This window comes from Chiloscyllium plagiosum, unplaced genomic scaffold (assembly GCF_037043375.1).
Source record: "Chiloscyllium plagiosum isolate Xiang-an unplaced genomic scaffold, Cpla_swu_hap1 HiC_scaffold_13, whole genome shotgun sequence".
Taxonomy (NCBI): Eukaryota; Metazoa; Chordata; class Chondrichthyes; order Orectolobiformes; family Hemiscylliidae; genus Chiloscyllium; species Chiloscyllium plagiosum.
Genome location: NW_028270151.1, coordinates 84,420,867 through 84,434,140, shown reverse-complemented (window position 1 = coordinate 84,434,140; position 13,274 = coordinate 84,420,867). Strand labels below are relative to the sequence as shown.

Here is a 13,274-nt window from a genome sequence, read left to right as displayed (position 1 = left end):
CATTAGAGAGAGTGTGGAGAAGATGCAGGGGAATGATGGGAAGGATGAGGAACGTCAGTTAATGTGAACGGACTGGAGAAGCTGGGGCTGTTCGTTTTAAGTCATTTGACCGAGATATTCAACATCATGAGGGCCGCGGCAGAGTTGATGGGGGAAAAGCTGTGTTACAGAAAGGACAGAGAGGCAGACAGCACAGATTTAAGGTGTAGGGCAAAACTTTGATACACAAGGAGTGATTAGGATTTGGCGTGCACTGCCTGACAGCGTAATAGAGAAAGGTTTTAATTCTGACATTGGCAAGGGAATTGATGTGTTGTCAAAGAGAAGGAAATTGCAGGGCTACTGGGTAAAGGCAGAGGATTGGGATGGAGGGGAGCTGCTCTCTGCAAAGGGTCTATATGGAGGTGCTGTTTCCCCAGGATGAGGACAGGGGACAGCAAACAGGATAATAAAGCAGGGAAATGGGAATGTATAGAAGTGGGAAGTGCCAACATAGTGCGACGATTGAGACACTAACATTAAGCAGACAGATAATGCCCAGAAGAATGCTGATGAGTTTGTGTGTGAGGATCACAGTTCAATGCGCTGACTCTGAAAGATGCACTTACCATCTCCCTCAATCACGTGGTTACAATGATAGCAAACATCACCAAACAGCTGCAGGAACAAACAGAGAGCAGATGAGCAGACTCAGAAATGTATATGTCTCTGGGGACTGGGCCTTGGCCTCCATTAAAAACATCAGCTCAGTCAGCACCATTCTCAGTATTCCAGAGAGGAAGGTTAGGCTGATCACACTGAATTACATTGCAGTTATATCACTGTATGAGTGACGAGAACCAGAATCGAGGAAAATGAAGGTGGTCAAAATCTAGGGAAATGAATTTAGTACATTTTACCATTTAATATGGTCTTGATATAAGCCTTAAAAAGCTTGACCTTTCTTAGGTCTATCATGTGAATATGAGGAAAGCTATTTTTCACCTTTAATGTGATGAACGAAGGTGATCAGTTGGCTGATCCCTGGTATGGAGGGACTGTCTCGTGAGCAAAGGCTGAATAATTGGGAGTCTACCCACTGGAGTTTAGAAGAATGAGAGGTGGTCTCATTGAAACATAAAGTATCCTTAAGGGATTTGCCAGAGTAAATACTGAGAGGATGTTTCCCCTCGTGGGAGAGTCTGGGACCAGAAGGTATGGTCTCAGAGTAAAGGTGCCAATTTAAGTCTGAGATAAGGAGGATTTTTTTCTTTCAGAGAGTTGTAAATCTCCTTACCAATGAGAGCTCTGGGACAGAGACTTTGAGTATATAAGGCTGAGATAGGTAGATTCTTGACCAACAGAACAGGGAAAGGGACAGGAAAGCAGACATGAGGAATGCCAGATCAGCCATGATCCTATTGAATACTGGCTCAGGCTCAAGGGGCCGAATGGCCTATTTCCTATAGTCTCATGGACTAGAATTCTAACTGCTGTCAAGGAACCAATACTGATAATGGTCTCTGTTTGTTTTTACCACTTGCCCCAAGGATTGGGGGGGGAGGGTTCTTCAGTTTTTCGAAGTCTTCAACTTGTTTTGCTAAAATTGCGTGATCTTTGCACCAGAAACTATGCAGGAATTTTGGAGAAGTGCAAAACTCACAACCGCATGACTGATCTGCCTACACAAGTGAGATCATTTTTCTTTTCAACCCCACCACGTTTCTTGCCATTTCCTCATAAGGTGACAAACTAATGTGACAACCTTGTGCTGAAACAGGGTTGCCCACTCCCTTTAAGGAATTATTCGTTTTGATTCTAAAGTTGGCTTCTGTGTCAGATTTTTCCTCTTGTTACAATATTCATTGAGGGGTTTTTTTCTATATTCATTCAGGTGGTGAGGGTGTCGCTGGCTAGACCATCCCAGTTAAGAATCAACCACGTCACTGTGGGTCTGGAGTGACATGTTAGGCCAGCAGTTTCCTTCCCTAAAGAACGTTTAGTGAATCAGATGCGTTTTTTCCAACAATTGACAACAGAATCATGGTCATGATCAGATTCTGGATTCCTGTTTTTTTACTGAACTCATTTTTCACCATCTGCCATGGAGGGATTTGAACCTGGGTCACAGAACACACCCTGGTCTCTGGATTAACAGTCCAGCGATAATTCCACTAGGCTGTCGCCTCCCCTAAAACTTTGTTGTCATTGCACCAACCAAGGTAAAAAATGAGCAGATCTGCGAAATGATGGATATGCTGGTCAATATCAAAAGTATCATATCAACATACTCTGGGTAGCTCTGACCTCTACACTGTGTTTACTATCTTTAGGGTATAATTTACATGATTAATTAATAATGACACATTAGATTAGATTCCCTACATTGTGAAGACAAGCCCTTCGGCCCAACAAAGTCCACACCAACCCTCCAAAGAGTAACCCACCCAGACCCATTCCCCCCCCCCCACTACATTTACCCCTGACTAATGTACTTAACACGATGGGCAATTTAGCGTGGCCAATTCACCCAACCTGCACACGCTTTGGATTGTGGAAGGAAACCCACACAGACACGGGGAGAATGTGTGTCTACACGGACAGTCACCACAAGGCAGGGATCGAACCCCAGGCCCCTGGCGCTGTGAGGCAGCAGTGCTAACCACTGAGCCACCGTACCACCCAGAGTAGCTTCATTCTCAGAAGATCTATGTCTTCTGCATGGATTTGGAAGAAAGGTTTGTGTTTATGAACCGTTTTTCATGATCACTGGCTATTTCAGAGGAGAGGTCGGAAGTAGAGCAGCAGTAGGTCATTGCCTTTCTGTCATTCGACCAAATCATGGCTTCTGCTCCAGAGCAATTTTCCTGGGCCTTACACCTTTCATGCCTAGTGATCCATTGATCCCAGTCTTGAACATATTCAGAGGTACACAGCACAGAAACCAGCCCTTCAGCCCAACTCGTCCATGCCGACCAGAGATCCCAAACTGAACCAGTCCCATTTGCCTGCATTTGGCCCACGTCCCTTTCCTATCCATGTACCTGTCCAAATATCTTTTCAGTGTTGTAAATGTACCGACCTCCACCACTTCCTCTGGCAGCTCAGTGTGAAAAGGTTGCTGCTCAGGTAGGGGATCCCAAAGGTCCAACATCATCCGAGAGAAGAAATTCCTCCTCATCTCAATCCTAACTGGCCTGGCCAAAAGCACCCCCTCCACAACTCCTGAGACAGTATCCCCTGGCTCCTGGGGTCCAGCCAGAAGGAAACATCCTTCCTGTATCTCCCAGGTTTTAGACCTGTCACAATATCCTATATTTCGATATGATCACCTCTCCTGGTGTAGCAGCCTTGCGGACAGAGGTTTGATGGTTACAGAGTGTAACAGCATCCACTTAGGAAAGCAAGAAACCATGGAGGGAATAAGAAATGGAATTTGTCCTAACTTTGTCCTGAATTATGGGTGACTTTTACACATCTTACTGTATTTTCAGGAATAATAAATTACTAATTCCATCACGCTCATTCTTCTAAACCGGACAGAACATAGACCCAGTGTCTTCAATCTGTCCTCATGGCACAGCCCTAGCTCAAGCAGCAGCCTCAAAGTACATTGCAAATGACAAGCTGGGCCCTAAAATGTAGGGTGGCTCAGTGGTTAGCACTGTTGCCTTACAGTATCAGGGACCCAGGTTCAATTCTAGCCTTGGGAATGTGTGTGAAGTTAGTGCATTATTCTCCCCGTGTCTGCGTGGGCTTCCTCCAGGTGCTCAGGTTCCTACCACAGTTCAAAGATGTGCAGGTTAGATGGACTGGCCGTGTGAAATTGCCCAATAATAGTGTCCAGGGATGTGCAGGCTAAGTGAGTGAGCCTTGGGAAATGTGGGGTTTACAGGGATAGAGGAAGGGGTGGGTCTGGGTTCAATGACCTTTACAGGACTGTGCAAACTCAATGGGCTGAATGGCCTCTGCGCACAGTAGGGATTCCATGATTGTCAACATGCTAGAATGGCAGTTAACTTGTGCCCAGCAATGGTATCATGAGCAGGTGATCTGTTTTTTGCTATGTCAATTAAGGAATAAATTTTCACAACAATGTCAGGTCAAACCACTGGGTTCAGCATTAACCCTCCCACTGTCCCTCTGAGATGGGATGCTCAAGAGGGAGAGGAGCTGAGTTACCTTTGAGAGTAACTACTGTGAAATGACCAAACTTCAGCAACTCTTGATCATGTTGGGAATTGGTGGAATATGGTCTGCTATTCCCACTCTCCATGAGGGTGAGCGCTGAGTTGAAGGTTTCTCATTGAAAGAGAGGGAATAATCAACCATAAGGACATATGTAGGTGGTTCCTGCAGAAATCTGGACAAAGAGTCCCTCAGCCTGAAGGAGACACACGCTCATGACCAGAACGCGTGCTTTGGGAATCTTTTTAGCATGGGGCCTTTGCAGCAACAACAGAATTCCGGTTGACTGGAAAATTCATCTACGCTTACCGCCTGCCTTAGGTGTGGAAGATTGAGAACAAATTCTACTTGGTCACATTACAAGCACTTTTCCATTGCCAATGTGCACTGGAGTGGGACTCACACATACAGCATCGGGCCCAGAGACGAGAACACTCTCTGTCTATCTCCGAGCTGAAATGGGATTGTAGAGGAGACTGCAGCTTCCAGTTATATAGGAGTTATTTAAGGATAATGGTAAGGACGTTTGGGATTTAATGTTTCAGAGAGGACAGCTCTGGGAATAACATCGCAGCACTGATCGGAAAGAGCTTGTTTTGCGCCAAATGGTGGACTGTTCGGGTGCCAGAATCGAGGGGCCAGGATTGTGAGGAGGGAGAGACAAGCTGTTCGAGCTGGGAACCGTGAATATTAACGACTTCCAATGGTTTCAGCAACATCAGCCCAATGAGTCCTGAGTCCCGGTGTCGAGTCAGGTCTGGGGTGGACCAGTGAGGGGGGGGAGCTGTTGCGTTTAGGATAAAGACAGGACTTGCCTCTGGAATCTGTGCAATATTTCAATAAAATGGGCTCAAGCACAATAGAATCAGGGAGTCATTATAGAACCGAAGGAGGCCATTCAACCCATCAAGACCAGATATAGCACCATCTAAGGTGGTGGAGCTGGTAGCGCATAGAAATGAAAGAACTACAGCCAATTACAAAGCAATGACAAAAGAAAGAGTACTTTCTTAACAATTTAAGGAATATTTAGCAAAATAAATGAAAGCACAAATGAAGCAGTGGGCCAAATTCTGACGGATCTGTGTTTTACAGAGTAGATGGTAAATTTCCTCATGAATAAGATACCAGTGTTAAATGCCAGAGGTTAAATGCTGTTCAGGTTGACACTTTTATTCCAACTCACACTTCACAAAACTCTTAACAAAATGAAAACCCGAAAGAACTGCAAATGCTGCAATTCAGAAACAAAAACGGAAATTGCTGGAAAACCTCTGGAGATCTGGCAGCATGTGTGGAGAGAAATCAGAATTAATGTTTCGGCTTGAGTGACCCTTCCTCAGAACCCTTAACACTCTGATTACTTGGTCCCCATTGTCCTCAACTGGGCGAAAGGTGAGGACTGCTGGAGATCAGAGACTAGATCAGAGGATTGCTGGAAAAGCACAGCAGGTCAGGCAGCTTCCGAGGAGCAGGAAAATCGACGTTTCGGGCAAAAGCCCTTCATCAGGCATCACTCTAATCTAGGCCCTATTGTTCTCATCCAATTATGCCTTAATTAACAGATAATCCCTGTTTCCTACTTGATTATAACAAACAAATTTTATGCAACAATCGAACTGATGAGATAATTGAGGGTATCAGAGTGGAGACTGCTTCCCCATTTTAGTTTTGAGAAATATCTTTTGCTGTGTGTTTGGTTGCACTTTACACCAATGCTGCTGATCTTTGGTCACTGGGACCGGAGGGGTGTGAGCTGATCAGACCAGAGGGGTGTGAGCTTCTCATGGATCTGCTCCTGTGCAATACAGATTCCCCAGAATGTTTAGACTAAGAGAAGGGACTACGTAAACTATGCTTATATTCTCCGGGATGTGGGAGACAAAGGGGTGATTTGATTGAAGCTTGAAGCAAATGGATAGGATCGATGGACAGAAATGGTTTCTCCTGATGGGTAGTCAAGGACAGAGTGAGCCACCAGGGACATTACAAAATATTTCATCAAACAGAAGTGCGGAACTCCCTCGAACCAAAAGCTCCATTCCATCATTTTCAATCTCATTTTGTGCCGGACGAGGCGTTAGGCTGTCAGTTAGCCGCGATTGCATCGAAGGGCTGGACAGGCAGGAAATGCAGGCGGCCTACTCTTTACCCATTTGCATGTGGAACCTGCTGTCGATATCAGTAATTCAACTGATAGCAATATCACCTTCAGTAACAGTCTGTGTCAAGAGGACAGCACCATTTTAAACAAGTGAATAATAAGGATAGGTTTGGGGTCAGTACCTGGTTGTAGTGCTTCTCACAATAGGCCAGGCCTTTCCGCTCAAAATGATGATGTCCCAGAAATGGCTTCTCACATTTTGCACAAACAAAATGCTGCAGGAGATGAAACAGAACAAAGTAATTAATCAGTCATTCCCAGAACGTGGGTAACACTGGTGAGCCCAGTGTTTATTGCTCACCCCAATCCAACGTAGAATATGGAACAGGAACAGGGCCTTTGGCCCACTGTGTTGACCATGTGCTGACCATGTTGCCATTGTAAAGTAATCCCATCTGCCTGCACAAAATCTGTATTCCTTGCCTGTTCACGTGCCTGTTTAAATATTGCTATCATATCTGCTTTGCCCACTTCCCCCGGCAGTGTGTTCCAGGCAACCACCACCCTTTGTGTGAAAAACTTGCCATGCACATCTCCTTCAAACTTTCTCCCTCTACCTTAAACCTATGTCCCCCCCCCCCCCAGTATCTGACATGTCCACCCTGGGAAAGAGACTCGGATTTCCATTCTAATCATCATTTTACACACTCGTATCAGGTCGACCCCCACCCCCAGCCTCTGACACTCTCGCAAAAACAATCCAGGATTGTCCAACTTCTCCTTATAGCTAATACACTCCACCCCCACCTTCACCGCAGGCAACTCCAGTCCATGCAACGTCCTGATAAACCTTGCTTTGCATCATCTCCAAAATCTCCACCTCCTTCTTTTTGTGTGGGAACCAGAACTGCACTCAATACTCCAAATGCGACCTAACTAAAGTTTTATACATTCTCAGCACATCTTGTATCCCCAAAGCCCCAACTTGTGAAGGGCAGCATGCTGTACACCTTCTTTACCACCTTGTCTACTTGTGCTGCCACTCGCACAGCGAGCTGTGGACCTGCACCCCAAGATCCCTCTGTATATCAATGCTCCAAAAGGGTCCTGCCACTTACTGGCTACTTTCCTCTTGCATTTTGATCTCCCAAAATGTGTCAGCTCCCACTTGCCCCGAGTGAAGTGGTGGTGAGCTGCCTTCTTGAGTTGTTGCTGTTCAAGGCGCCCACAAGTGCCCGACAGGAGGAGAGCTGCGGGGTTTACATGCACGGCCAGCGAGAGCTGTGGTACGGTTTTGGGGTCAGGCAGCTGGGCGATGCGGAGGTCATCCCCTTGTACCCGCCCTCTGGCTGCCGAACACTGGGTTGACGGTGACATGGTTTGTAGTAACCTCGCCCAGCCCCGTCCGGCCTCGCGGTAAGTGGTGAGGGAACAGACCCAAAATCCTCAGCGGCTTTTCCTTCCAATCCAGTCACGTCCACTCCCACGTTGAGGGTTCATCGGGGGGGGGGGTAATTGAAGTGGACTGGTTATCTCTCAGTGGAGGGAGAGGGGCTGGAGTTGGCTTACACCCCTTTCAATCAGCCTCACAGCAGCCTGGGATACACATGAGAAAGTCTCCATTCCCCCACAGCACCAAGATGGCGCAGACAAAGGGCTGGTTTGACTCCAGTATTCGAAAGATACTTCCCATTAAGGTGTATGAGGGACTGCAGCAATGCTGTGTCTCCCTCCCATGCTGTGGCACTAACTCAGCGACCAATGCAGCTGCTCTAAACCCACCCCAGGAGCCTAGATCACCCAGGAGGAGACAGGTTGTTACAAGCACCGCATGTGAGTCCATATGCTCCCTCACCGTGGCCCCTCTCTAGTCCTCCCGTCAGGAACTCAGTCTCTCAGTTCCACAAGACAAGAGCTTCCTCAGAGCTGAACCCCCGCCCACACTGCAGGGAAGTTGTAAAATAGGAAATGGGTGACAGTGACGAAGAAAGGAGGGTCAAACTGCCAGGACTGCTCCACGATTTGCTAAATGGTTTGCCCCTGCTCCAGACTTACCGGGGTTTGCCAGGCCATTCACTGACTTTCACCACAGTGGCCTCTTCAGAAACCACACAAGGTTTTGGGTCATCTGAAGGCACAGACATATTTTACAGACTGCAAACTTTCCTTTCTCTGAGCCCTGGCTTTATTGTTGATACTGAAAGGTTCTCACCCTGATTACCAGACCAACTGGAAGCATCTTCCACTACTACAACAACTGGTACCTCTACATAGCACCTGTAAGGCAGCGGGTTCTCCCGTGGTGTTGTTGGACAGATCCTGACACTGGGTCACATGAGCTGGTGGACTGGGCACCTAAAAGTCCAGAAAGTAAAGGGAGGCAGAGCGGCCAGAGAGACTCAGAAAGGGAGCTGCAGAGCATATCATCCAGGCAGCTGAATGGGCAGACACCAAGGTTGGAGGGATTGAAGTGGAGGATGCTGAAAGGGCCAGACTGGGAGGGTCGTAGGGTGGCTGGACATTACAGAGGTGAGGCCAGGAGGGATTTGCAAACAAATGGAGGCACTGCTAGACCAGGAGCCGGTGAGAATGAGTGATCAGGAGTCGGTGTGAATTAGAAACACAGGCAGCAGCCTTTCCCCAGTTAATGGGAGTTCAGCCAGGAGTGTGCTGGAATAGTTGCGTTTAACAGTAATACTGAGGGATTTCAGCACCTGGAAGAGCTGAGATGGGGCACAGACGTGTAGAGATTTTCTAATCACCCTGCTCAGAGACGTCACGACCCACCTCTGGAGCAGATAGGGAGTTGAACCTGGGTCTCCTGGCCCACACATATGGGCACTGCACCATAAGAGAAGTTGATAGCCTGGGGGACAGTGCAGATGTGGGATGGGAAGCTCAGCTGAGGGGGTCAGGCGGGGCACCCTAATGGTGAGCCCCTGGCCCGGCCTGAGACTGGGGAGAGGGTTAGACACACCGTGCCGTTTGTCCATCCGCAGCCCCCCTCCCTGTGACAGGTTCCTGAGGCTTCCTGCCGCTGGCTCACCCACCTCAACGTGCCACTGCTTGCCCAGAGCGTTGACCACTCGCCCCTCGATTGGCCTGCGGCACGCTCCGCAGATCGGAATGCCCATTTTGTCATGGCATGGGAGACAGTACAGCTCCCCCTTCAGCTCTCGGGCCTCCACTGTCAGCTCCTTCCTGTAAAATTACCAAACACACACTCCCATTACTAACATCAACAAGTCTAAACCATTACCCTCCAGACATGGGGGGGGTGGCACAGTGGCTCAGTGGCTAGCGCTGCTGCCTCACAGCGCCAGGATCGTGGGTCCGATCCCACCCTCGGGCGACTGTCTGTGTGGAGTTTGCACATTCTCCCCGTGTCTGTGTGGGTTTGTCCCAGTATCCGCTCGCTTCCACAAAGGATGTGCTGGTTAAGTGGATCGGCCGTGCTAAATTACCCAAGTGTCCAGGGATGTCAAGACTAGGTGGGTTAGCCATGCAGGGCACTACAGATGGGGTGCGGTGAGGCTGGGTGGGATCCCTTTGGAAGTTCGGAGTGGACTCGAATGGCCTGCTTCCACACTGCAAGGATTCTGCACACTCTTTGCCAACACATTTACCATCTTGGCCTTGTTGGAAATCATGGGATAAAATAAAAGGCTCAATGATTCAACTCAGTCACAGTTCGCACAGCAATAAAGCAGTAGGGGACAGTAATGAAAGGACTGGGTATGGCAAGCCCACAGAGGAGGTAGAAGATGGGTATAATTGTCAGTGTAATTACCAACGAGTGAAATCAAGAGACACCCTGAGTGACAAGTCATTGCCGCTCTGTGCAGGGGAATGGAAAATCCTATCAATCATTGACCTCTGTGATTACCAGATCTAATCATGGAGGACATTGAATGAGTCTTCCAATGAAAACTAATGTGCAAGGGCTGGGGGGAGAAAGCAAGAGGTTGGCACAAGGTGAATGACGCTCATTTAACATGCCACGGTACTTGACACAATCAAGCAGCGTCAGAGCGGTAAGATACCTGGCCCAGATGGATTTCAGGTTGAATTCTACAAAGCGTTTACAGGAGTCTTAGCTGGTCCACTAATGGACATGTACAATTACTCATATAGTCAGGGCTACCTCCCGCCTTCGCTGAAAGAGGCAAATATCTCCCGCATTCTCAAAAAAGGAAAGGACTCAGAAGATTGGGCATCATACAGACTAATATCTTTGCTAAATGTAGATTTTAAAATTCTTTCTGAAACATTAGCATTGAGGCTGGAGAGGGTTTTGCCATATATCATAAAAGAGGATCAGACGGGGTTTATCAAGGGCCGTAGATCATCTAATAATATCAGATGGGTTTTGAATGTGATTCAAGTCTGTCGTCAGGAAAGAATAACGGGAATAGTAGTCTCGTTGGATGGGGAGAAGGCATTTGACAGAGTTGATGGTCAAACCTGTTCTATATGTTGGAAAGGTATTTGCTAAATGGTTCTCAACACTGTATAATGACACCAAAGCAGTTCTGATCACCAATGGATTAGGCTCGGATAGCTTCAGTGTGGGTAGGGGTTGCTGTCAGGGATGTCCTCTCTCACCGTTGCTATTCACGCTAATAATTGAGCCACTAGCGGAAGCTATACAGGCTGATTCTAATATAACGGCCCCAAGAGTTGGCACGGGTAAACATAAAATTACCCTTTATGCAGATGATGTTCTCCTTTTTCTTAGTAATCCTTTGATGTCCGTGCCTCACCTGATCCAAGTTATTAATATATTTACTGCACTCTCAGGTTACAAAATTAATTTCTCAAAATCGGAGGCCATGCCGATGGGTGGTCTCACTAATATGTCCCACTTATTGGACGGGTCTCACTTCCCTTTCGGTGGTCTCTGGAGAGTTTCTTATATTTAGGCATTTTTATCACCCCGGTATTTGGTCAGCTGTACAAGGTCAATTTTGTGCATCTACTGGAAAGGATAAGGCAGGACCTCCAGCGATGGGGAGACCTTCCAATTTCCTGGCTGGGCAGAATAGCACTAATTAAAATGAATGTCCTGCCCCGTCTCCTATACCCTATGAGAATGCTCCCGGTGATGCTGCCGAGGCTGGCACTACGTAAATTGTATGGTTGGCTGGGTTCTTTCATCTGGAATCATAGACGGCCCCTCATTAAGCTGAAGAAGCTACAGCTTCCACAGGCAAAGGGAGGGCTGGATTTTCCAGACTTTAGGAAGTATCAGCTGAGTTCCCTGTTAAGCTGCATAGCCGATTGGGTCTCGTCTGACCCGCAATCAATCTGGCTGGACATTGAGGCTTCTCAAGTAACGTGTCCTCTTATTAACCTCTTATTTTCAGGTAAGATGAAAGTCATTATGGACCATTGTAAAACCCTATAGTATTAGACACAATTAAAGCCTGGAGGATAATGCGGTAAAATGAGGGTAATTCACACAAAACATCCCCTTATACTCCTATAGTGGGGGCATGGGGTTTTCAACTGGGGCTCACAGACGCCACATTTGAATCCTGGAGTTCCAGGGGTATCTCCTGTTTAGGGGATCTGTTTGATGAGGGGGTCATGATGCCTTTTGAACAGCTGCACCAGAAATTTGGACTGCTTAATAGAGATCTCTTTCAATACTTCCAAATTCGAGATTACATACAGAAGAAGACTACGTTATTAGATAGCCTTTACAAATCTGATAGAGAATGTAGAGTGTTGTGGCCAATGGGTTTACCCTCGGTCAGCACTCTCTACCATTTATTACATAATGAAGTGTCAGAAGACATGGAACATGGGATCAGGAATTGGGGTTGGAAATATCCACAGAAATGTGGGATGGCATAGAGTCATAGAGATGTACAGCATGGGAACAGACCCTTCGGTCCAACCCATCCATGCCGACCAGATATCCCAACCCAATCTAGTCCCACCTGCCAGCACCCAGCCCATATCCCTCCAAACCCTTCCTATTCATATACCCATCCAAATGCCTCTTAAATGTTGTACCTCCACACATCCTCTGGCAGCTCATTCCATACACGTACCACCCTCTGCGTGAAAATATTGCCCTTAGGTCTCTTTTATATCTTTCCCCTCTCACCCTAAACCTATGCCCTCTAGTTCTGGACTCCCCCAACCCCAGGGGAAAGACTTTGCCTATTTACCCTCTCCATGCCCCTCATAATTTTGTAAGCCTCTACAATGTCACCCCTCAGCCTCCGATGCTCCAGGGAAAACAGCCCCAGCCTGCTCAGCCTCTCCCTGTAGCTCAGATCCTCCAACCCTGGCAACATCCTTGTAAATCTTTTCTGAACCCTTTCAAATTTCACAACATCCTTCCGATAGGAAGGAGACCAGAAGTGCACGCAACATCTGGAAAAATGCCAGAAAAATCTCCATCTGTAATAGAACCCAAGCCATTCAGTTAAAGATACTCCATAGGTCTCATATAACACCGGAACGATTGGCAAAATTTAGGGCAGGAGCATCTCCAATGTGTCCCAAATGTAAAATAGAAGTGGGCACTCTCACTCACTGCTTATGGACATGTCATAAGATCCGCAAACACTGGGTCAGAGTAGCAAATGCGCTGACAGAAATCTTGGGAGCAGAAATTGGAGTAGATCCAGTATTTCTTCTCCTGGGCTTTTCGAACCTGCCTTCCCTGGATGTGCACGGGAGGAAATTATTTATCATTCTCTCCTTTTGTGCAAGGAAAAATATCTTGGTAAACTGGGTAGCTGAGGGGCCCTCCAGGATTTCTGAATTGGCACAGGTTAATCATGGAATGTATTCCCCTTGACTTCCTTACAAATATGGTGCACCAAAAAACTGAATTATTCTACAAAATATGGCAGCCCTTCCTGAATTACATAGATACAGATATTTCGGCCATTTTGTCAAGGGCTTTCATCTTGTTGAGGTAATGGTTCTGGCTGGTCCAGGGGCCCTTGGGGGAGGAATCCCGCATGAATAGGGGTTTTATTAT

At 47.2% G+C, this 13,274-nt stretch overlaps 1 protein-coding gene across 2 annotated transcripts in view; it reads right to left on the bottom strand.

Annotated features, from left to right (window-relative positions):
* Positions 1 to 13,274, bottom strand: part of LOC122555716 (LIM and senescent cell antigen-like-containing domain protein 2) — a 223,146-nt gene that overhangs the window by 11,139 nt on the left and 198,733 nt on the right. For both annotated transcript variants that reach the window (XM_043701764.2, XM_087993861.1), the window contains exons 6-8: positions 9,322 to 9,472; positions 6,454 to 6,546; positions 609 to 657 (exon numbers count right to left, since the gene is read on the bottom strand). In XM_043701764.2, the coding sequence (XP_043557699.1) occupies positions 609 to 657; positions 6,454 to 6,546; positions 9,322 to 9,472 (293 nt within the window). The remainder of the gene's footprint in view (positions 1 to 608; positions 658 to 6,453; positions 6,547 to 9,321; positions 9,473 to 13,274) is intronic.